The sequence below is a fragment of the Chaetodon auriga genome, chromosome 8, assembly GCF_051107435.1.
Source record: "Chaetodon auriga isolate fChaAug3 chromosome 8, fChaAug3.hap1, whole genome shotgun sequence".
In the NCBI taxonomy this organism is placed as follows: Eukaryota; Metazoa; Chordata; class Actinopteri; order Chaetodontiformes; family Chaetodontidae; genus Chaetodon; species Chaetodon auriga.
Genome location: NC_135081.1, coordinates 15990168 through 16015085, shown reverse-complemented (window position 1 = coordinate 16015085; position 24918 = coordinate 15990168). Strand labels below are relative to the sequence as shown.

The 24918-nt window shown below is 44.7% G+C and overlaps 1 protein-coding gene across 3 annotated transcripts; it reads left to right on the top strand.

The window, feature by feature from the left end:
• On the top strand, nt 1–21884 carry nr4a3 (nuclear receptor subfamily 4, group A, member 3). 3 transcript variants are annotated; one of them, XM_076737905.1, is made up of 9 exons: nt 29–410; nt 3527–3697; nt 4657–4738; nt 7943–8781; nt 13881–14010; nt 14686–14849; nt 14960–15159; nt 18097–18275; nt 20065–21884. In XM_076737905.1, exons 3-9 carry the CDS (start codon nt 4675–4677, stop codon nt 20325–20327), a joined length of 1839 nt encoding a protein of 612 aa, XP_076594020.1. In that variant the 5' UTR covers nt 29–410; nt 3527–3697; nt 4657–4674; the 3' UTR covers nt 20328–21884. The 3 variants fall into 3 exon arrangements, with proteins under 3 accessions (XP_076594021.1, XP_076594020.1, XP_076594019.1); XM_076737906.1 differs by lacking the exon at nt 4657–4738 and having other exon boundaries at nt 1–410; XM_076737904.1 differs by lacking the exons at nt 29–410; nt 4657–4738 and adding an exon at nt 2544–2811.
• The last annotated feature ends 3034 nt before the right edge of the window (nt 21885–24918 follow it).

Below are 24918 nucleotides of genomic sequence, written 5' to 3'. Positions count from 1 at the left end.
ACTATTTGACTTTCTCCCCTCAGACGGCGCACATAAACAAACCCGCGTTACAACTCCACACTTTGCAAAGCACCTCATCAGCACTGACACACGCAGCTCACGGGGAGCGGACGCAGACACACTCCTTATACCCGGGAGTTTTTAATTTTTTCACTTTTTTTTACTGCTCTGGTGTGTTTTAGAAAAGTCAAAAGAAGAACAAGAAACTTTTTGTCGCCGATGCATCCCGCTTCTCTGCAATATTACTGAGAGGGTTTTTTTTTGGTTTTTGGTTGTTGATTTTTTTATTTTTATTTTTTTAACATTTTTCTCTTCATTACCTCGACTCTTGGTGATTATTCTGGATGGAAATAGGATACTTCAAGCGAGGTTATAACCACATGTAAAGACGGAACCTCTACAGCAAACCAGTAAGTAAACTGAATGAATGAGTGCCTGCATTCTTCCGTATAGCGTACTTGTTAGATTACCACACAGAACCAAAACATATTAACCCTCAGCTGCGCCTGTGCATGTTCATATTACCTAAATCCTACATCGTGCTGGATTTATACTCAAATATCATCATCGGTGTCAGGCTTGTCCAACTTTGTGCGTCTAACCTGTTGATATTGTCGAGCTCTAGAGCGCGCACAGCTGCTCGTGTTATCGTCGGTGTGTGCGGTGCCTCCGAGAGCAAATGAAGCTGAATTCGTATTTAATTTGCGCTGGGAAGGTATCATATCCTTTCTGGTTGTCATGGAAATGAGATGCCTCTCACTCACACAATGAGTAGTGGAGTCAGACGCACTAATGGTCTGAGAGGAGAATAGTCTAACCTACATTCAGGCAGGAGCTGAGAGAGAGGAGAGTTAAAGCTCTTTGATTTCATGCCATGTGCCTTGGTTTTGTTCTCGTAATGTACGATTTTCTGGGGAGGTTGTGCTGTTAATGAGTGATTTGTAAGATTTACACGGTGTGCTGCTTTTGAGTGTGTTTGAGGGGTGATGGATGTACTTGTGTTTATACGACATGTCACTGATAGCAAGTCCATTGGTACTACAGTATATTGTTGACAAATACTGTGCAGCAAATCTGATTATTAACCCTGGTTTACATTTCAGGATTAAAGCTCCACAAAAATAGGTGATAGTTGTTTTCCAAAGAGTCATATAGTCTGAGCTGTCGTCTGACTGGTGGCCAATCGTAAATGTCAGCGGTCTCACTACTGTCTCTGTGAGGACACGGCCTCTCCTCCCATTGATCGCAGGAAAAACACCCTCAGCCATTCACCATAAAGCCACATCAAATTTCTGAAGCCCTCTATGAAATAATTGTTTGAAACATCTGATGCCAAACACAGAAACTGTATTCTGTAGCAGCTGCCAAGACTTTGGCCTATATGTCATTCATGGTAAGAAACTACTGCTCAGTTAAGGTAGCCCTCTTGAGCAACTTGCTGATTTTACCTTTCTTATTTTCACACACTCAGGTTTACGTACGCACGCAGCCGCGCACGCAGGCACTGCTGACAGTCTTCCTCTCAGGGCTGATTTACAGTACTCATATATTTCTCTGGTCTCTCCTTTATGTCCTCTCTTTTCTCTGTCTCTGTTTGCTGGAAGCCTCGCGCTGTCCGGGGTTATTGGTGCGAGGGGCTACCGGGGGCTACCGGCGCTCCGGGGCGCGTGCTTTGCAGCTCTCATGTCGTTCTCTTGGTTACCGGTGCGCGCAGGGCCAGAGCCCCACCGACCGGATCGGCCTGAGAAGAAAGCGAGAGGGGATCCGTTAAGAAAAAAAAACAAAAAAAAACTGAATGTCTCACTTTGCAGAAAATCTGTTTGTTTTTTCATAAGTAAACGTGCCACTTAACTTTCACTCTTTTAACCCCCCACAAAGGCTGTGATGAAAGCGCATCTACGTACAATAATTTCACAAGTTTATGTAAGAATGAGGCTTTGTTAGCTTGTATCAAAGAATATCTTATTTCTCCTGTTGCTATAACCAACTGGTGTTTATAGGCGTAAAGGCTTTTTCTACACTCCAGTGGCTCTACACAGAATTGAATAATGGCTTAACTGTTCCAAATCAACCCTAATCAAATAGATGTTACACAGCCTGACTTGTTTGTTTACTCTGGTCTGTCTTTTTTGTTTTTCTTTACTTTAACATATTTGAAGTCTCTGCGAGGCATGATATTTGTTAAAAAGCCATATCCTGAGCTTTGAATCATCAAAGGAGTTCAGAGAGGTCCAATATTTCCCCCCAGAACTGATCTGTAAGTTCAGGGTTTGCAGAAAAGTGGCTGTTCTGTCAAACACCAAACGGACGAGTTTGATCTGTTGACACAAAGATAAGAGACGACAGCAGGCTGCAGGTGCCTGTAGCCCTGAGAGTCGTTCATGGGGACTGTGGCTTGTCAACACAAAGTATTGAGATGAATATGGGAGATCGAGTGGTCACTCGACATGACCGTATCCCAGAGGATCCGGCAAAGAGAGAGAGAGAGAGAGAGAGAGAGAGAGAGAGAGAGAGAGAGAGAGAGAGAGAGAGTCTGTTTATAAGAAAGTATGTGACAGAAAGGGGGCGCTCTGGGCCTTGAAATCCGGCGACCACAGTGCGCCCTGCTGCAGTGAGAGGGAGTTGGAGGCGCACGGCGCACAGGAGTCCGCTGGTTTGGTTTCAGGTCCAACTCTCCAAAATTTCTCGATTTCTCTCTCTCTCTCTGGATGAACCCTGAGCAGGCGAATACGGTGGTGATCAGAGGCAAGAAAAGCGATGGCCTGGAGGCACTGGCACAGACTGCTTTTTTAAAAGTTGTCACTTTTGTAGGTCTGTATTTGTAGAAGTTGTGTATTTTAAGCCGGGTTCAATTTGTCTTTTGTGGCTCAGAATTAAAAATGTATTAATAACAGAGCACAACTAATGTTAGAATGAAACTTCGCCCACGTCAGTGCATGTCTTGAAATGAGCTAAAAGTCCTCAGTTGTGGTTCATAATATTCCCTTTGTTGCATGGATCCAGCGTCATATTTACTGACAAAACTGATTTAATTTACATGGGAAACATTCCTCTTACTTTGTGTTCCTATGGATTTATGGAGAATTGCAATGATTTGTAGTGTTTCGACGAGTGACATCTTGTTCTGATGTGCGCACAGCAGTTTCATGTCCATTCATCTTTCTGCTCCTTCTCATCCGATTTACTAACTTCATCTGCCAGTTTCGATTGTTTTTGCTAATAATCATTTCTATTTAGTGTAAAATGTAAGTGTTTGTTGCTGTCTGTAAATTGCGCCAACATTTCTCTGGGCTGAAATGCTTTGGAATGTTGTAAAGTCCATCTCCACCTATAATGTGCTAAACGAAGTATGGGAAGGAAGTTCTTATCGGAAAAAATAGTAAAACATGACTTAATGCTTACGTCTGTCTAAGTGTGAGTGAGTTTTGCTGCCTTACGATGATCGCTGAGTGGAGATGACGGCGCCCACCTTTTTCTTCAGCTTGCCGCCACATGACTGGCTGTAACCCAGACATCTCTCCTCCAGACATAGGTTCGGAAGAGCGCGCCCAGCCGAGCTCGGAGCCACGGCGATCGGACACTTCCTCTGTGACGCCCGCCGAATCTTCCCTGCTCCAGGAGCCCTGTCCCGGCCGCAGCCACGCCATCCCTCAATCCCGGACACCCAGCACCATTCAGCGCGAAGCTCTTTCACCAGGTAGACGACAGTCCTCAGCTCTTCCTTTTCAATCTAATCAATTATTGTACTTTTTCTTTCTTTCTTTCTTTCTTTCTTTCTTTCTTTCTTTCTTTCTTTCTTAGTTTAGGCTAATCTCTTTTCTCACCTGATGCTTTTGGAGTTAGTGCACCTTTTGTGGCTCACTTCTGTTTTTGCGCATCTAATGCGGTGTGATAGGTGTTTACTTATGTTTCACTGTTGGAAAAAAAAAAAAAATCAAAACGTCCTCGAAAAGTCTATTGTCAACTTAGGATCTACATCAGAATTTAACTATGGCTGTGTTTTTAGCTCATGCCTTCTGTTTGCTCTTGTGTAGTAGTAAATCATATTTTTTGTTTGTTTATTTGTTTTTCTTTTTTTAACATGCTGTTGATCTTTTCTTTGGCCGCGTGAGTCTCAGCTCGTGTGCCGGTGAGAATGAGTGTGTTTGTGTGTGTTTGTGTAGTGCGGACTGGGTTGACATTTCAGTCATTAGACAAGCTGGCAGAAATAAGAGACTTTTGATACCAGGCACACCTAAATCCAAAAAACGGTGGCGAATCATCATAGACATCGATCCTCCTAATGACTCAACAAGGTCTTCGAAAGCCTTTATGACTAAAACAGACCACATTATGAGTATTTTTGCATTGTTTCAGTGTGTTTTTATTTATTATTTTATCCTCAACCTGTCAAACGAAAATTCAATATCCAAATAATTTTCTGGCTGTCCTTGATAAGTTAAACAGATGATGAACCCCTCAAATTGCAGATATTTAGCATATAGTCAGTTGTGATGTAATTGTGTTTGTGCTTGGTGTGCGTGTAGTATGTGTGAAAATCACTTTGTGTGAGGCCACTGAATTCAAATAATTTATCTCATGATTCACTGACAAAAAAGAAAAAGAAATCCTGTGTTTTTGTATTTATGTCTGCAACTTCATGTTTTTATTTGTTAGATCTATGGCATTCTGACAATGAACAAGCGCACTCAGTTATTGGAACAGCTGCAGTTTGTCCAGTTGAAATGCACACCTCGAGGTTAGAGACTGTTTCCCTTTGCCTCACCATGCTGCACCACCTGTGTCTGACTCTGCTTGGGTTGTCTGTCCTCTTGCTTGCACACACACATGCACACATACAAACGCAGACACACACACACACCTGCTTGCATGCAAGTGTAATGAAGGTAAACAGATGGTGGTGTTGGAGTGTAGAAGGTTTCCCACAGATTTGCTTCAGCGACATAAAAATAAAGACACTCCACTGATACCTGTCTATTTGTATTGGTGAGTGTGTGTGAGACACTTGTGAGCATGGGTGTGTGTGTGTGTGTGAGTGTGTGTGTGCGCGCTACTGAGTGAAGGCAAGGCACACCACCTAATGTAAAGCAACAAAGAGGATGAGACGTTTGCAGACACAAGTGGTTTTACAGGTTCTCCTCAGGATAAGGGTGCATGTTTTTGGCAGTATGAACATATACTGGTTCATGTTGACATCCTGAACATCATTAGCGTTGAAAATATGAGTGTGTGTGTATGCCTAAATGTGTGTATGAAAAAACACCTCATCAAAAGCTTCTTTCCTCACCTGACACACACAGAAAAACATCACAGTCCATACAGTTTGATGTTGCTATTCGCTGCCGGGTATATTGTATTTGCTTTACAGCATTTCTCTGCCTCTGTCTTCTCAGGCAAACTCAAATGAAAACCTATTACAAGTTGTTTAAGCATATATGCGTGCATATAGCTGCAGCAGACATACTTAATATGACAGGTGCAATATCTCTTAAACACCCACACTGATGCACAACACTGATCTGAGGCTTGACCTACTGGCACAACACAGAGAACCACACAGGTCACCGCAGTCCTCTCCTCCTCTCATGGTTTCATTTTTTTCTCTCTCTCGTGCCTCTCTCTCTTCTTCCTCTGATGCCAAATCAGTTGCAAAAGTCTTTAGGTATAGCCCAGAAAAGCCCCATGACGCCCATAATGCTGCATGTGTGTTTTTCCACGTGGGTTGAAGAGCTGGTCACTTGCAGAAGAAAAAAAAAACTTGATGACGTCAAACAGACGTAGGCCTACAGCTTGACTCATATCCTCAATAAAAAAAAAAAATCTTAATATTCCCATTGAGACATACTGTAGGTCTGTCTGTGCCTGCTATGAGTGATATACTTAACAGTGAATTTTGAGAAAATAGTGTACACTTAAACTTTACCAAAGAAGATTGTGGTTTTAGGCTGAGATTCCTTTTGAATTAATTCTTGGATTTTTAAAAATTATTTATTTTTTTATTTTTTTTTATTTTTTTATTTTTTATTTTTTATTTTTTTGCACCAGGTCTAGTCTGAGGTCAGCTCTCTTTTGACCCTTTTCCGTCTTGCTTGTAACAAATACATCTAATCAAAAAAACACAGAAATATCAAATAAATAAAAGAAGGAATAAATAAATAAATAAATAAATAAAGTTATGTAGATGAGTGTCCCTCATATTGTTTTTCTTTGACTTAATTAACGCTTTGAGTCATCCTTTTCCATTTCGAGCCCCCACAGCCAAAACGCACGCTGCCCCTCAGGTATAATTTAATTGTGTTAGAGCGGCTGAAATTAATGTGTAACTCTGTCTGCTTCCGCCATGAGTGACATTCATGTAGTCTATTAGGCACATATGACTGCGAACTAAACGTTGTAGGCTATTTTCAAAATGTATTATCATTGTCAGCCTATTAGCAGAGGTTAGTTTAAATAGGAAGAAACTGCGATTTTATGAGGTTCCAAGACTTTTATTTTGTTGAATAAGCATTAGAGGCGCTCTTTCTGACTCTTTTTCTTGAATGTACCTTTAAGGAAATTAGCCTGTAATTCCCTGACCGAGCCTTAGTGAGTCCGTTTGGATGGAGGTATTTGTGAGTGCTTTAACAACAGCAGGACCGATATGTCCCGTATTTGACTAGACAAACATGACGCGCGAGGAACGGGGGCGATTACGGCACAGCTCGCGCATGCTGGGCGTCAATGGGAGCAGCGCTGTGTTGACAGTTCCCCTGCTCGGGAGCGACGAGCAAACACCACAAAACCCTGGCTGCGCTGACACTCATGACTGATTAGCCCGCACACACTCAGCATACACACACACACACACACACACACACACACACACACACACACACACGCACGCACACGCACACACACGTGCATGGTCAGGAGCATGCACGCAAACGCAGGTGGAGTGTATTACGTAAAGAGTTTGATAAGAGGAGACCATATATACAGTCCACACGCACAAATGATGAGGTGGTGGCCTGTTGCTGTGACTGACAGAATTAAATCAAGGGGAAAACTCAAGACATACCAAGTGGCGTCTGCAGCAGTTAGAGGAAATATCTGTGTGCGTGTGTGTTTGTGCGCCGTGTGTGTGTGTGCTCCTGTATTTGTGTGTGGGTTGTGCAGCAAGTATCCAGCACCACCATGGGGTTCCATTATTATTTAATGTTAACTCATCTGCTTTGCCATCTGACTAACCAGAGTGCACCCACACACACGCACGCACACACACAAGCCCTGCACACACACATGCAGTATTTCAGTATGTAGTGTGGATTGGATCTTTGCTTTGACTGCTTTTGCCTCAGAATTGTGTGCTGATGAACTGCAGCATCTTAAGCTGAACTAACTGTGGGAGAATCAGCAATGTCTGAGGTTGTGTGTGTGTGCGTGCTCCAGATATTTCTACTCTAGTTATTCAGTGGAGTGCAAGAAGTGTTAAAGCAGGAAATTGAGCAAATGGAAAGATTTGTGCATAGTTTGTCATATTACTTGAAAGGTGCATTCAGAAAACCTTTGTAACATTGCGAAATTTCTGACAACTCAACGGCTGAAAAAACTGTCTGTTCCAATAGAGCTGTGCAGAAATTTTTAGTCATCCACTGTTCAATTGTTGAACCTGTTTTGCACTACCCTTGTGTGCATGTGCCTCCAGCAGAGTCTGCCTGTATCCTGTAGATTTACTGAAGGGTTGTTCCTGTATCGCGCTTCTGTGGGCAAAATCCTGCTCTTCTGTTTAAATCAGTGTTTGATTAATGTCATTAAACTTTCCTCACTCACTAATGATTGTTGCCGTGCGGCTGTACTCTACTAACACCCTAAAAATGCTTTTTGAATGAAAAGTTTTTGGAATGCATGTGGTCTGATGTGCCACGCAGCTCTAACCTACGTGTGTGCTCTGTCTCCCCGGCAGACATGCCCTGTGTGCAGGCTCAGTACGGGCCCGCCCCTCCAGGCTCAGCCTACTCTGGCCAGTCCTTCAGTTACCAGGGCGACAGCTACAGCTCTGACCTCATGACCCCTGACTACACCAAGCTGGACCTGGGTGGTGGTGAGATCTCTGCCGCCGCTGCGACCACCTCCCTCCCCAGCTTCAATGTCTTTGTAGAGGGGAGCTACGAGCCCAAGTCCTCCTGCCTCTACCAGATGCCTCCGCACAGGCCCACCATCAAAAAGGAGGAGGAAAGCTACCCGACTGCTCCACCACTGGAGGCCATGTCCTCCTCCACCATGTACTTTAAACAGTCACCCCCCTCCACTCCCACCACCCCGTCCCTGCCGCCCCAGCCTGGCACCTCCTTCCTGTGGGAGGAGCACCAACTGGCTCCTCCATCACACACCCACTCTCTGAGCTCCGGCTTGGATGCGGGTCCACTCAAGTCGCCCCGCTTTCCACATTTCTACCAGCACTCGCCTCCCCATAGTGGTGGCAGCGTCGGTGGCTATGAGAGTCTGGGTGGAGGACTGGTTCGTACTTCCTCCTCTTCCTCCTCCTCCTCATCCTCGGTCTCCCATCATCACGGTCCGTCCCTGGAGCAGCCAATGTACCAGCTCCACCGCGGGGCCGGGGGCAGCAGCCTTGCCTTCCGATCCCTGGCTCTTGGGCCCTGTGGCCCCCTACTAGGAGACAGCCTGCCGTCACCTCCCCCACGTGGACCCCAAGGAGAGGGCACATGTGCAGTGTGTGGCGACAATGCGGCTTGCCAGCACTACGGCGTACGCACTTGTGAGGGCTGCAAGGGCTTCTTCAAGGTAAATACCCTTGAGGGCCAATAAGTCATTTAAATGTCCAGAAAAATGAGGCATTGTTGCTCTTTCAAGCTTTTAGTTTCACTTTTAAACCATCAACAGTGCTTGATTCAGCAGCAAGGCCTCTTTCCTTTTTTGGAGTAACTGTGGTTTCTGATAAGACATGGTCCACTTCTGCCTCTTCTTTATATTCTTAGAAGTCTTTAAAATTTCCCACTCCTCTTGACTTGTTACTGCTTACAAAAAAAAAGCAGTGTCTGGGCCCTTTTTCATGTTTCAGATGCCTAAGAGTCAGAAACAGTTTGATTGCCAAAGTTTATTATTCAATCATCCAATATTTCACAAAAAATCAAAGACATAGAAATGTATGGCAGATTTTTTCGTCTCTCCTCTCCCATTTATCATCTCACAAGCCCTCAGATTTATCTTGGGAGCCTTTGGTACTTAAGTAATGGATCTGAATACTTCTTTCACCAGATGCACACACTCACATACATAACTTGACATTTCACCTTAAAAATATCACCCAGTATTTGTGAACAAGCTGCAAACTGACTGACGTATTTTATTTGAAACTATTTTGTTGCATTCGCCTCGCTCCCACTCTGCACCTCTCTAAATCGTCTTTAGAGTCATTATGAAAACACAACACACCCACGGGGGTTGTCTCTCCCAGCAACCAAGTGGGCAAAGTGTGTGTATGCCTGCTCTGTGTGTGAGTGTGCGTGTGTGTGATTGCTTCTGTTACATGAAAACACAGGATGAAAATTGTCCTCCATGCTTGATGTCTTGCCACGCAGAGAGAAAGTGCAGCAGGAATCTGGTGGAGAAGGAATCCTTGAAATTTAAGTTTCCTCTCAGCGTGTTTGTTGTGAATCAGCGGCCACAAAATTGACCACAATTCACTGACATAATACTCAGGACGAAATGAGTCAGAGTGAGATTTGGTCCGTCAAATGATTCAATCCAACACTTCTCAACTCGCTGTCTCACATCCCATGTTACCGCACACGTGCTCACACACACAACTCTCACTTTAACATCACCAAGAGATGTTTTTTAGTCAGACAGATTTTTCATTTTCCCTTGTGCGAGTCATAAGACACAATATAGACGTGACAACAAACTTCTCTGACATGTGCATGTGATGAAATACTTCGCTGAAATTACAGTGAACCCACACTCCGTGACACTGAGGTCATTTCTTTGCAGTCTCTGAATTATAACATTTCCCAGCACACTTGTTAAGCATTCTATTGCTTGTATGAGACAAGAGAGTGAAATTAAGAGACAGCAAGAAGGAGGGAGCAAACACAGAGGTAATTGAATAATGCCTCTGGTAGGTGGAAATGAATTATCCTTCTTTTCAATTAGTTTGACAATTTGTTTTTATTTAGTAATTAATGAAAGCAGCGTCTGGTGGCAGCAGGCCGCGGGCTGTCTGCTTGCTGCAGCGTTCAGCAGCCGCACAACCTGTCAAACCTCACTATGTTTCCTTTACACACACGCATGCAGATGCAACCAGCCATGCAAACACAACATATGCACACAACCACATATTCATACAGTAGCATGTACACATTTGTCAGTCTGTTACGCGCTGAATCCAGGATGTAGCAGCAAAGACTGAAACATGCCTTTCACACACTTGCTCTTTTTCACATTATTGGGCACATTACGTCCATTACCCTGATGGTTTTATTGTCCCCTAAAAAATATTTTCCTGATTATATTTAATTATCCCTGAATAGTTATTACACATTAAACCATACTAGAGGCTTGCTGTAAATTATTGTTATTTCATTAGAGCAATTTGAAACACATTTTCACTGTGAATTAATTTTAGCCTCTTAAAGTGGTTCGTTTTTCCTGTGTTTATTTTGGCAGAGTAATGCAGTTCATTCACTGGTTTCCATTAATTCACTGAACCTATTCAGAATTAGGATTTTTAAAATTAAAAATCTCAGCCGTCAGTATAATGCAAACATTATAATAGAAGCAAAAAATAACATTAAATAGCGTCCTGTTTTTATGCACCCACTGTCCTGCCCAGTGAGTTACTTTAGCTTGTGCTTTAATCAGTGAAAATACACAGATCCGGTCGCTGCACACCATTCTTATTTTCCATTGCTTGCACAGCATGCAAGTCAAAGAAAGGTTGTGAGGTAGCAGTCTAGTGGTGAAAGACAAGCTGGATGGTAACACGCACAGGGCATGATCACTGAAATGCACAAATGATAGATTTAAGTTGAGAATTTCTTTCATTTAGGAAAAAAAAATCATCAAGATAAACACCCACGCATGTACAAACAGACCTATTTGTGTGTATGTGCACGCCTTAGCATTTTGACTCAAGTTATCAATTATGAAATCAGCTCACAGATACCTACACATATGGGTTTTTTTTTTACTACAAACGAGTGCTTTCTCTACAGACAGAGAGAGAGAGGTTTGATTGCCTCTGAAAAAGTAGCAGAGGAGATGTGTGGATAGAGGACACGGAGGGAGGAGAAGGGGGAACAAAGTCCCTAAAGGCTTTTAAATTAAGCCAAGGCTATTAGCACATGTTACATGTCAAGAATCTGCCCCTGCATGCCTCCATCCAGCCCCCATAACACCCGCAGCATGTGAGCTTCTGTACGCATGTGTGTTCATTTGTGAATGTCCTTTTCGTGCATATAACTCAATCCTCGATCCTGACTCTCCACGTTTTACTGAATGCTTTCTCACTTGAATGAAGTCTTGGCCCACACAAACCCTAAATTTTCAGCCTCTGAAATCAGCAGAATGTTACATTTGTCATTTTTTCACCTCATTGTGAAATTCAGCCACTAACATTGTGATAAATTACAAGACTGATTAGATTAATTAAACTAGAACTAGAACCTCTCTCATGCATCCGCTCATACACAAACACTTTTTATAGGATTCCCTAAATAGGTAGGGAATGTACAGACCACAAAAAGGAGTCTACAGACTGGATAATCATATTGAGATAATTCAATCTGTGTGCGTGTGTGTGGGTGTGTGTGTGTGTGTGTGTGTGTGTGTGTGTGTGTGTGTGTGTGTGTGTGTGTGTGTGTTCACCTGCACACATAGGGAGGCATCCTATTGATGAGTATCAGAGAGCAGTTAGTTACGCAGCATTAGCTCTGATATGTAGTGTCTGCTGAGCCAGTCATGCTCCACACTGCTTATTAGAAAGCAAAGTCACAAGAGCTACCGCCCCCACCCCCCAACCTCCAAAACACACACACACACACACACACACACACACACACACACACACACATGCACACACATAGTAGTGGAGAGAGACAGGAGACAGGCCTGCACTCACTCATGAGAGCTTAATTTATCAGAGCCTTAATTGATCATTTCAAAGTCAGGCTTTTATTGGAACCAGCTATCTTATAAATTAGGCCCCCAGGTCACTGAGGGGAAGAACTCCCCCCTCAACCAACCACCAGAGTCAACTGAGCTTACACCGTTTCCACCTGAACCCCCAAGATGCTGTAAGAAAAACATAGGGTCTTATTCTGAAAGATGATATTGAAGAGAAATAAAATCACAGTTAAAATCCAAAAGTATCACTCCACACAAGAAGTCCAACTTTGTTTTGGGCTTGGTGCAGAGTTGTCGAGGTGTAAAGAAAAGTGCGTCATCCAGCTTCGGACTCCCACTAAACGGATGCTGTTTTTTCTCAACCATATTAATGACCATAGTTAACTTATCCGCGCGCTCACGGGTCACTGACCATTGAAGGGATGACAGGGAGACACTCACAGCGATCTGCGATGCCATGGTAACCACTCTCATCCGGCGCTGGCGCCCATTACGCGCCAGTTCCGCACTCGCGCCTGAGCATATGGAATAATTGGTGTGTTATTGGTCTCCCGGGGGCATGGGCATGTGTGGCGCGAGGGGTTCCTAATTGGATTTATTTGTTTTGATGTGTTTTAGAGGCGTTAAAGGAGAGGAGAAGCCGCGACACTTCCCGTGTGTTCCGTTACTTTAATTTTCAGTCTGTTCGTTCTGGTGCTGTCTTGTCTGAGTGGACTAGTAGGCTAGTCACAGCTTGACAGCGTGTGAAGTGTGAAAACTTTGCAAATAACAATAATCATAGTGTAATTGCAACTTTTTTGGCAAATGTAATTGTTTCGCTTCAACAGATTTACACCACAAGCAAAGGTCTGCAGCAGAGTTTAAATCCTTCTGTCAAAGACGCCTTTAAAGATTGACAGCATGCCCTTTCTACCTCGGAGTTACACGGGCACTGAGTGAATAGATTTGTGGTTTGTTTATATTAAGAATATTTACCCAAGCACTCACTTTAACTAAGCCTATCCTACATTCTATCATTGTACTATAATAAACGAAGAAACTGTAGTCAGCGTCTTAACTCTGGCAGTACCTCTAACTCTGATCGGGGAAGTTTTCATGAAGTTATTAGAGCTCTTTTCCACCTTGACGGCAGTTGACATTGTCTGTATAAATACAAACGTATCCAGCTCTAAAAGCACTGCCCATTTGTGCGCGCGCGCACGAGAGCGTATAGGCATTCGCTGTCACTCTCTGTTATTATTGTCTTTCATTCACGCGGCGAACGCACCCGCCCCCCACGTGGCCCGTTTCCGATTTCATTTTAATAAGGTCAGTAATAATCGCACGAGCCAGCCGAGGAGAAAACAGCTCTCGCGGGGCCCATTGAGAGAGGCGCGATGCGCGAGGCCCCGGAGGTGCCACGAGCTGACCCGCGAGCTTCACAAAAAATCTGATCAGGCAGCTCTTGCGGCCGCTGTCCTCCTGTCTCGCGGGACCCGCCTCAGCACGCCACGCGCTCGGTCCCCATTGTCGGCTCTGGCGCTAATAAAATTGTCCCTCCTGCAGGCTAGGCTTGTTGGAAAATTAATTTTATCTAATTATACTGATGTCACCGCCGCCTTTCAGCGCGTAATTAAAATCTGACCTGCGAGCTTCTGCTTTCATTCTTTGATGGGGAAGAAAAAAAAAAACAGAAATTGAATTAAACAAATCAAATATTAGGTGGTTGATTGTGTTTGGAGGCTGATTATCGGAATGCCTGTTTCCTCTCTTCCCAGCGCACGGTGCAGAAAAACGCCAAGTATGTGTGTCTGGCCAGTAAGAACTGTCCTGTGGACAAGAGGAGACGCAACCGCTGCCAGTACTGCCGCTTTCAGAAGTGCCTGAGTGTTGGCATGGTGAAGGAAGGTAAGAGAAACGAAGTGAACACACACCTGAAAAGTTACTAAACAGGCAGGCAAGCACACCCGAGGATGGTGCAACACAAGCCTGACCTCCAGTCCACGATGTCAAAGTTTGTCTCTGCAATCAGGGTTCAACAGGCCGGCAGTGACCCATGGCAGCATGTCACACATCCACGGAGCAGTTATTTGTCCTCTGTCTGCTGGAGGAAGGAAATAGAAAACACACCTCACCTGTCCCCTTTAAAACACAAAGAGAGACACACTTTCTATCTTCCATGTGTCTCACCGCGCTATAACTGTTGCTGCACGTTTTGCTGATGTGTAGCGTGGTGCTCATACTGCCCTCATTTCCCTGAGGTTTCTCACCTGCCTCGCACACATACACATACCCACATAAACGCAAACAAGGTCCCCGCACCACACACACTTCCATATGCCGCTACCATGTCTGCAGCCTGTAGAACAGCTCCACTGCCATCTGCTGGCTGGCAGCCTCCTGTGTAGGGAATGTGGGAATGTTGGAGAGCTCCTGTGGAAAGAGCCTCCTTTCAGTCAAAATTCACCGCTATAAAATACTGATAACAATCATCTAGAGAATAGAGGTTCTTTGTATAAACATATCAGATTCAACTGAACAACTGTTTCATAATCACTCAAATTCTCTTTCTCTGGTTCACAGTGGTACGTACTGATAGCTTGAAGGGGCGCAGAGGCCGCCTGCCTTCCAAACCAAAGAGCCCCTTGCAGACGGAAGCATCTCCTCCTTCTCCACCCGTCAGCCTGCTCTCCGCTCTGCTCCGGGCTTACTCCCACTGCACACCCCGTGACCTCGACTACAGCCAGGTACCCCCCCAACGCCACACTTGTCATTTTAGTTAGACAAATGCACGTGCTCAGTGTGAACTATGGCTTGTCTGGAAGTTCATTCATGTTATCTCCGTCTTCCTCCACAGTTCAGCGCTGCCGACCCTCCCACCTCCTCTTCAGATGCCGACCACATCCAGCTCTTCTACAGGCTGCTCACTATCTCGATGGAGACCACGCGATGCTGGGCTGACCGGCTTCCCGGGTTCTCCGAGCTTCAGCGTGATGATCAGAACCTGCTCACAGACTCTGCCTTCCTGGAGCTGTTTGTCCTGCGGTTGGCTCACAGGTGAGGAGGGGGAGAAGCACCGTGGTTCGTACCAGAACAAACAGCAGATGGATGAGAACCTCAACACGCGGAGTTTCGCTTATGAAACTCTTGCACAAGTCTCCATCCATATGCACACATCTAAAACATCACATGCCTACGACTTTAGCAACAACTCATTTGGCATCTCACGTCACAACAGGCAGTTAGTATCCTTTACCATTACAGTACAGTGAGTAGCTGTGCTGGCAAAGCTGTGAGCTGCTGTGTTGGTGTATCTCCAGAGTAGGAGGAGGGCAGTTGAGTAATCGCCATATGAACCAAATTATGAATGGAGTCTGTAGCTATGACAGCAGCTACACCCACAGAGTTCCGCTCCGCTTGTCTGATATCTGACGCACAGAGAGCTCTGTGTGTGTTCCGCGGGCTAAAACTGTGCTAGCATTGAGAGCTGTGAATTGACGAGATCAATTCCATCTAAAAGCTAGTCAGCTGAGAAACTGGAAAGGGCTCTGAGGGAAGGAAATACATATTCAGTTCAGCTGACTGAAATAAAAAGGGGATCAACTTCATTTACTGCATACATCCAGTGATGTGTGTGTGAGCAAATGTGTGTCTTACTCGTGGATACCTGTGGTGCCATTATGACTGCCCCTGCCCATCTTTGCCTCAAAATTGCCCCGGGTTACCGGTCTGCTCTCGTAAGGCATCTGGCTGGTTAAATTTATGGGGAGGAGGAGCGGGGCGGGGGTGGGCTACAAGCTCATCCTTTTGTCTATGCTGTCGTCTAGGGCAGAAAACCAACACAGTCACACACACAAGCACACTTACTCACACACACCCTCACGCACACTGATGATGTAGAATCCCAACTTTCTCTCCTCCTCCCAGTGTAGGTCCAGGTGCAGGGTGGGTAGAGGATTGGGTGGTGGCATCACAGTCCCAGCAGGAGGGGGATCAGGCTGGGACTCTGACTCACGCTACACGGTGGACTCATAGGGACCTCTATCAAACACACACATGCTCACACACACTGCTCATCTTTCCATCAGCCAAACTCCCACGGCACAGAGGAAAACACACACAAATACGGCACTGTCTTATTTTGCGCTTTCGTGAGAGCAAAGGATGCAGTCCACCCTCACGCCTCATTGTTGACGCAGCCCTGCAGTGACCCTGTGTTGAACTCAGATGCCTTGTAGACCCCTGGACATGCGTATATCTGTATGTTTGTGAGTGTGTGTGTGTGTGTATGTGTGTGTGTGTGTGTGTGTATGTGTCTGTGTGTGCTCAGTGTGTAGAGAGTAAATTTGCTCCGCTCTTCTGGGCCGGCATTGCTGTAAGCACCCCGTTACCAAACAGTTTCTGTGGTTATTGGTTGATTGCCGTGGTGACTGTGTAGTCAGGGGTGAATGGAATGTGTGGCACACATCCAGCTGTGTGTGTGTGTGTGTGTGTGTGTGTGTGTGTGTGTGTGTGTGTGTGTGTGTGTGTGTGTGTGTGTGTTTGTTTGTGTGTGTGCGTGTGTGCATCTGCTTGGCTGCTTGTCTGTCCAGTTTGTATGTATTATATTATAAGACTTAATCTCCCATCTCTCTGTCAGTTCATCATTCAGAGGCATCGTATCAAAAAGCATTGTTCACAAACAAAAAAGCCTTTTTTCGAAATGTGCACGCTATTTGATGCTACATTTAAAGGAAATTTGTTAAAAATATGTGCAAAACACATCTAAGAATTTTACATTAAAAATAACGATACAGCCATAAAAGCAATGTCATACTGGGTTTGGATTATAAAAGTATAACCACACTAAAGCAATGAGCAGATCCAGAATATTCCGTAACTTTCAAACTCTGTAGTTTGCATTGAACCATGAAGCCCTTAAAGGGGATTTAAAGGAAACGTCAGAGTTCCAGGGGTCAAACCACTATAACCATTAACATCAAACTATATAAGAAGCCATTTCCACCCTCTCCCTAAACCTGCATCCATCCCTGCCTATTATTTAACACCACAACTCTACTCTCACTTCTTTCCCCCTGTCTCCAGCTCATGGATGACCATTTTCACCTTGATGGCTAGTTCTGATCATTTTTTGTGTTTGTGCATATAAGAATGGAAAGGTATGTTTAATGTATGACTGACTGAGCTGGTGATGTGCGAGCATCTGTTTGCACGTGTTCTGCTGAGGGTGGGCGGAATACCTCTTTTAAATCGTAGAAAGGATAATTGGACATAAATGGTATTTCATCCCCTCCTCATAACTGCTTAACCAGTGTTTGTGCAGGGTGTAATTTTAGCGCACCCCTCTTTGTTCACACACTCTCTGCCCTTGTTCTGATCTTCCATCTCTCTTCCTCACAACCCCTTTGTTGCCCTCTTGAGATCTAACAACTAAACGTTTTTACCAGCTCTCTGAAGAAAGCCACGCTCTTCTTTAAGAAAGACTAGTCATAGCCCTCCCCTCCCTTGTTCTCGTTTCCTTTCCGCTCGATGGTAAAGGAGTGGGATGTTGTGTGTCGTGAGTAACTGATGGCTAAATACATCTGAGAAGTCTTTTCATTTCCTCATTAAAGCTTTGTGTTTCCACTGCACACCGCAGCCTGGGCACATTAAAACCATAACCGTTTACCTACTGTATCTGCAAATACACACACACATCGAGCAGCCCTCTGCCCTAACCCTTCACCCCACCCAGCCGAAAGGAAACACAGGAATGTTTTAAAATGCTATAATTTGGAAAACACAACCTTAATGAACTGCATGCCTGTGTTTGATGTGTGTCCCGTTTCTGCGTGAGTGCGCATACTGCCAGGTTTTCTCATTGTTTTTTATTGTAATTGTTTCCTTGCCCCAGTATCTCAAGCCATATTTACAATAAATGAGGGAAAAATGCAGCGTTTCATTGCAAGAGAGGTCTAACCAGAGTCTTCCTCTCTTCTTCTCTCTGTATCACAGGTCGATGCTGTCAGAGGATAAACTAGTGTTCTGTAACGGCTTGGTGCTGCACAGGTTCCAGTGCCTTCGTGGGTTCGGAGAATGGCTGGACTCCATCCGCGACTTCTCCACCCACCTCCAGAGCCTAAACCTGGACGCCTCTGCCTTCGCCTGCCTGGCCGCCCTCGTACTGCTCACAGGTAAAAACCCAAAAACATCAGATTGAAATTCAAGATCGTGAGAAAATGAAATGAGCAGATAAAGCTTGTTTGATATGGATTAAAATAGCTGCCTGTTTTTAAAGTCAGCTGCCCCTCTCCACAACGCACAGACACTGTCCAACATACGAGCTGCTTTCACATAAATATACGGATACACACACACACACACACACACACACACACACACCTTCCTTCCTTTGTCCAGAGCTTTGCTGGTGGGTGATTCAATGTGACAGTGATCAGGTGGATACATCCACCAACGTCACACATACGCTCAAAGACACACATGTGCATGCGTGTTCTCACACATGTCTACCTGAAACAAGAACCCGATACCCAGAAGCACCTGCTGCACCTGCCACACACCTGGCCCTCTAATCAGCCTGCATCTGTGAAAAATAGAAGGAGAGTCGCAGCTTTCTCTGTGAACACACATCTGAGACCCAACAGAAGAGGAAGAGTGTAGTTGCCAGTAGAGTATATTAGAAATGCATTAGAAATAGTCAATCTCGAATGTAGCCCAAGGTGATGGAGGGCACCTGTACAATTAAGTGTTCAAACATTTTTTTTTGCGCGTCAGAGTCAGAAACTGTATATAAATGCGTAATGTGTAAAACACCCTTCCCCCCTACGCTTAGCTTCCTTACCTCACCCTGCCCCCAGCCACCTCCTTCTCCTCTTCCTCCACCTTCTCTTCCTTCATCTAAGCCCTCCAACCCCATCCTCACTCTCTGGGGGAGCACTTAACTCTGTGCCTGATCGACCAGCCCACCGTGGAGCACAGCTCTGGAATGGCGTCTGCGCTGTTCTCAGTGGCGCTCTGCCACCTCGGCAAAGCACACAGCGCACTGCCACGGCAGTGCCGCCAGAGCCACCAGGCGATCGACCGCTTCAGAGTGGCCTGTGCAGAAAGGCAGCCATCGATCTCTCCCCAGGAGCTCGCACACATAGAGAAAGAAGGGCTAGGGAGAGCGGAGAGAGAGGGAAGCAGGAGTGTGTGAGGGGTCTGAAAGCCTACGCGAAAGGAGGGCTGGAGTGACTCTGCAGCCACAAACACAGAACAAACAAAAGAGTCACATAAACAAACAATAAATAAGCTTCAGATAATGGATACCTCAAAGTGAGACTGGTCTTAGCGACAGCCTCCCTGCAGCACAGACTGGCTGGTGTATGTGTCTCTGTGCGTGCGTGTGTGTGTGTGTGTGTGTGTGTGTGTGTGTGTGTGTGTGTGTGTGTGTGTGTGGGGCTGGACACCCTGTTCTCTGCAGAATGAGTTAGTGTCACATTAAGCCTGGTACGGGTGCCACTGGAGTTGCTATGGGCAGCAGTGTGTGTGTGTGTGCGTGTGTGCGTGTGTGCTTCTAATTTCATTTGGCTGCTCACAGGGCAGAATAATCAGCTAATTGTTGAGCACTTTTGTTTCTGTCAATGTCTTAAATTGCAGGGACTGTTTGTGTTTGTGTGTGTGTGTGTGTATGTGTGTGTATATATATAAATTGTGTGTGTGAGAGTACACAATGTGCAGGGGGCTTATTAGGTTAGACTGCGTATTGATCTGTAGTGAGTGAGATGGGTTAAGGCCTGTTAAGAACATTAGCCATACAGGGTAATGAGGTGGAATTCAATATAAAAGAAGATGTAGCTAATGCTCTTTCAGCTGAATGAGCTGTGATGTATGTGCGTGTGTGTATTTCGTTTTCCACAGACATAATTTCTTGCGTTTAATGAATTATTCTCCTAACATCTCTGGCTGTCTGTCTATCCACAGAGCAAGTCCCAGGTCTGAAGGATTCAAAGCGGGTCGAGGAGCTGCAGAATAAAGTGATTTGTTGTCTCAGAGACCACCTGGGTTGCGGACCTTCTTCCTCCTCGTCCAAGGCTGCGCCGCCTCTGAGTCGTATTCTGGGTTTAAGGGCAGAGCTCCGTTCCCAGAGGACCCAGGGCCTTCAACGAATCTTCTACCTGAAGCTGGAGGACCTGGTACCGCCACCTCCATTGATTGACAGGTTCCTGGACACTCTGCCCTACTGATGGCCCAGGCTGACAAAGCAGAGAAAAACCCACGTCACGTCCTGTTCAGGCCTTTCCCCCACGAGGAGCACGCACACACACCCAGAAGAGAGACTCACTCCCCTCTGACTGATGCAGGGCAGAGAGAGCCAATCAAATGCTTTTCACTCAAATGGACAACCAACTAAATGCTTTTCATCAGTATAAAAGACAATTGCTCAAACGCTTTACCACTTTTTATTTGAACCACCTGTTTTTCTCATGTGGGGGACAATGACGAGGCTGAGATGGACGACGGAAAAGTGACTTTTTACTGTCCTCTCTCCGTCTGGATGGCAGCTCATCCAGCGAAAAAGAAAGAACACCAAGGTTTATGAGTACTGTCTATCTGTGTTTTGGCCCGGCCAGGCTGAGGACTTCTTTTTAGCAAAGAGGGAAGGGGAGGTGTCAGTGTGATCAAATGTTTTGAGAGATGTCCCAGTGACACACGAGTCGCTGTGCATTCTAGTTCCTCCTGCTGAGAGAAGGAAGGGGGGCATTTTCATACTGAAATGTACTGAAATGTCAGAGGTCAGACAGCGTCAGCGCAGACACGCAGCAACATCTCAAAGCAGGACACAGATATTTCATAAACACATGGAAGTAGCTGTTGAGTTGGGCTCTTGATTCCAAGTGCAATTTCTTAAGTGCTATCTCACCACAAAAGGAAGAGGCGGAGAAGGAACGGTTTAATTTCAAACTCTAAATTATTTTAATACAAAGACTTGTCCTGTACTGTCAGTAGCTCAAAGAAAGAGAGACAGACTCCGTCTGGCCTTAGAAAGCAGAGGAGGTACTGTGCACTAACGATTGATGACTGAGTCACCCAGACTTGAACTTGCTCTAGTATGTTTTTTTCTATTAACTCATTTTTAAATCATAGGTCGAGTAGGAGTACGGAGGAATGAACATGGACAGAAATTGGCTTTTGAAGCACTTAAACCCCGAGAAGGGCTAGAAGCACAGACACACACCCTACCTGCTCCCCGGGGAGTCGGGGAGAGGAGGGTGCTCGACAGATAGCTGTACGTCCAGGGGCGAAACATTCCGCAGTCATGCTCTTTTTCTATTTGTTTCTATTGTGGAGGCCGTGTGAGAGTGTGGAGGACATGGCTGCATACCGTCTTTGTGCGTACGCTTAGAGAAGCCAGGATCATATGCATGGTGTGTTTTAAGCTGTCAAGAGCTGCCATAGCCTGTCAAAACAGCTCGACCTGTGTTTGTGTCTCAGACTGCGGCTCTATGGGGATCTCCCTGGGCCTCCAACACCCACTCACACACTCACGGCAGCAGTTTGAAATATGAAAAAAGCAAATTATATAGATATAAATATAAATATATATATACATATATATATACAAAACTAATATTTTGAAGTGTTTTTAGCTTTTTCAAATATTGTGGTACGAGTTGTGCATTGTTTTTTGAAGAAGAGAAACAAAAAAAGAAAAAAAGTTGCTGTTTTTTCAATGTCCCTCTTTGGTTTGAGTTTCCTGTTCGATTTTTTTTTTCTTTCTCTTTGGTTCACTGGATTTTCTGTTCAGCACTTTGAAATCATAAACTAGTTCTGATTATTCTGCCTGACTGCGTCCTGTGTTTTGATTTTTTTTTTTTTATTAAATGACACACAAAATGCAAAAAAAAATTGCAAATACTGCTGTGTTTCAACACTTTTTAAAAGTCAACAAAAGACCAAATTTGAGCTGATTTTGTACAGAATACGTTTGTGTGTGTGTGTGTCTGTCTGGTCTGGCACAAAAGCCTCTTGACAGGTAAAAGGCCTCGTCTCTCTCCCGAGGGACCGTTGGGCCCTCACAGAGAGTAGAGGGGGATTAGGAGAGTGAGGAGGGGGAGGAAGAGAGAGGAGAGGAGAGCTTCATGTTAGCATGAGGTCCAGATCAGCCTCCAGCCTCGTTAAACACCATCGATCGCCACAGTGACATTTCACAGCACATGCCGTCTATACTGTCACTGCCATCACTCACTCACACTCCTGCGCAACACTGTGAGCACTAACACACACACGCACACACACACACACACACACACACACACATACACTCGGACAGCCAGGTGATTGATAGTAACTGTGGTAGTGAAACTGTGAACAGCTCTGTGTGTGTGTGTGTGTGTGTGTGTGTGTGTGTGTGTGTGTGTGTGTGTGTGTGTGTGTGACATAAAGAGATGGAATGAAAGAAGCGCACCAGAGTGAGCATACAAGTGTGAAGACATGCGGCATAAAACATTTGACACCACACAACACCAAATCTTCTGGAAATTTACGTTTGAGGAGCCAGAAACATAATTGTTTTTAGCGGCAAATAACAACCAGGAAGTGCTCTGTTTTTTCTGTGTGTGTGTTTGTGTGTTTTGTGACAGACAAGAATCTGCCCAACACCTCACACTCCTGTCAGGGATTGTGATGTCTGTGTTTGATCAGCATGCAGGAAAAGACCATTTACACCATTTTTAGTGGCGTGAGTGTGCATGTGTGCACGTGTGTGTTGCAAATGGGTATGTGTTAATCCTATTTCCGCGACAGTGACATGTCAGAGTGACAAGTAAAATAAGTGACCACAAAGCAGAGAGCTCTGCTTGAAGCATGAAACAGACACTCAAAGTTGCACGTGCGCACACACACACGCACACACATACACAGTGAGCTGTCAGTCTCCCGGCCAATCGATCAGTGCTGACAGATAGCAGATACCCCCAGAGTTTTAATTAGTGGTCCCATTAGAACATATTTACACACACGCATACATATGCACACACATGCCCACACACATTCAAAGCAGCTGTTTTTCTAGCTGTGGGTTCATAACTTATTCCTATTCAGAAATGTGACATTGCCCCTTCCAGAATGATAGCAGCAGAATTTGTACATGTGAAGAGAGACCTGCAGGACTGCAAAAACATACAGTAGGTTGTGATCTGAATAGGTCGTTTTCCACAGAAGATATTTTGACATGTCACAGTAGGAAATACACAGGTGTAAATAATAAAATTCATGAAGGCTGAATTCCATTTAGCTGCTTCAGTCTGGGTCCTGGCATTGTGCAGACTGGCTCACTGTCACTGTCGTTGCTCACTGGGATAGAACAGAGCTGTTGTTAATGTGATGAATAACGCCTGATCTTTTCCTGTTGTGACAAAACAAGATGTCGACTGTAATAAAAATGTCCGTATCCACTGAGCCATCAGGATGCGCTGATCACACCTGCTTTAAAAACAGTAAGATGCAGGAGATAAGAAGTGAACTGAGCTCCCTGCTGGCTTCCTCTCCTGCTGACAAACTTCCTGGATTAGACTTAAACGAACAGCACCTGAGTCCTCTGGAGGCAATAACACACACACATACGCATACACACACACTGGCTCAAACACAGAGGCACAGACACACAAACCCAAACATTTCTGATGACTTGCTAAATAGATATTCACTGTCAGCTTTGTTCTTCCCCCTCAGTCTGCAACTCTGGGAGTCCCCTGGAAGTGGACAGACAGGCAAATGCACACACATACACACACACACACACACAACATGTGTACAGCACCAGGGGAAATCCCCTGTAGCTGGGGACTGTGTGTTTCACTGTGGCCCCTCGCATGGAGCATCCGCTGAAGGAAGAGTGTGTGGGGGGTTGGCCTAAATGTCAAAGGTAAAAGGTGCTGAAGCAGAGAAGTGGAAACATGCAATAGACCCACTCACACAGGCTGATCTCAACGTAGAGGAGGGGGAACCCCAACTCTCTCTCTTTGTCTGTCTCCCAAACACAATGCTGACAAAAATATCACACTTAATGCTTCTTTCCACAGGACTGAAAAAAAAAAAAAAAAAAAAAAAAACTTTTGCAAAGATGTCAGATTAATCACTCTTTGCTGTAACTGCAGTCAGTTAATTATAACTGTAAACAATCAGATCTGTGTTATTTCATGATGCTGTGACTGAGACCTGATTAGGATTATTGATATATTACTCTACTTTAAAATGGACCATGTTCACATTATTTTGATAGTCAAGCTGTGTGACACATTTTGAAAGGTCACTAATTTTAATATATGTAAACAAGTGTAGTGACCCAACAGTCACTTTCAGAGCTACCTTTTTATGTCCCCATAGCAGAACTCTGTGGCCAGTTTTTATATCATATTCAGTGAAAAAAAAAAAATAGTATGTCTGAAAACACTGAAAACATTAGCTTGTCTAAAACTTCATGTCTCCAACAGCTTAGTGTAAACTCATTATATCACTAAACCCCAAATTACCAAAAGATTTGAATACATATTGATGACTGTGATATCAGGAAGTGGTGGCCAGTAGTGTATGTACGTCTGATGAACTGTCAGTTTGGTCAATTCATTAGTTTCACCCGTCTTTAATTAATTATGGACACATTTCTGGTACAAAACAACCTGATAAAATAGATTCAATACGAGAAACATCACTGTAGGATTATTTCTTTTCTGGTCTTTTCTTTCTTCTTCTTCGTCTTTTTTTTTTTTCATCACTTTTCATTATCGGGGCACAAAGAGGAGGAACTCAATGTGCAGTGGGCGCTGGTTGGGGTCG

Bases quoted from the DNA above. Each gene is read 5' to 3' on its own strand.
- nr4a3 (XM_076737904.1), top strand. From the start codon at position 2,709: ATGAACCCTGAGCAGGCGAATACGGTGGTGATCAGAGGCAAGAAAAGC. The intron at 8,782-13,880 runs GTAAATACCCTT...CTCTCTTCCCAG, and splicing joins GCTGCAAGGGCTTCTTCAAG to CGCACGGTGCAGAAAAACGC. The intron at 15,160-18,096 runs GTGAGGAGGGGG...TCTGTATCACAG, and splicing joins GTCCTGCGGTTGGCTCACAG to GTCGATGCTGTCAGAGGATA.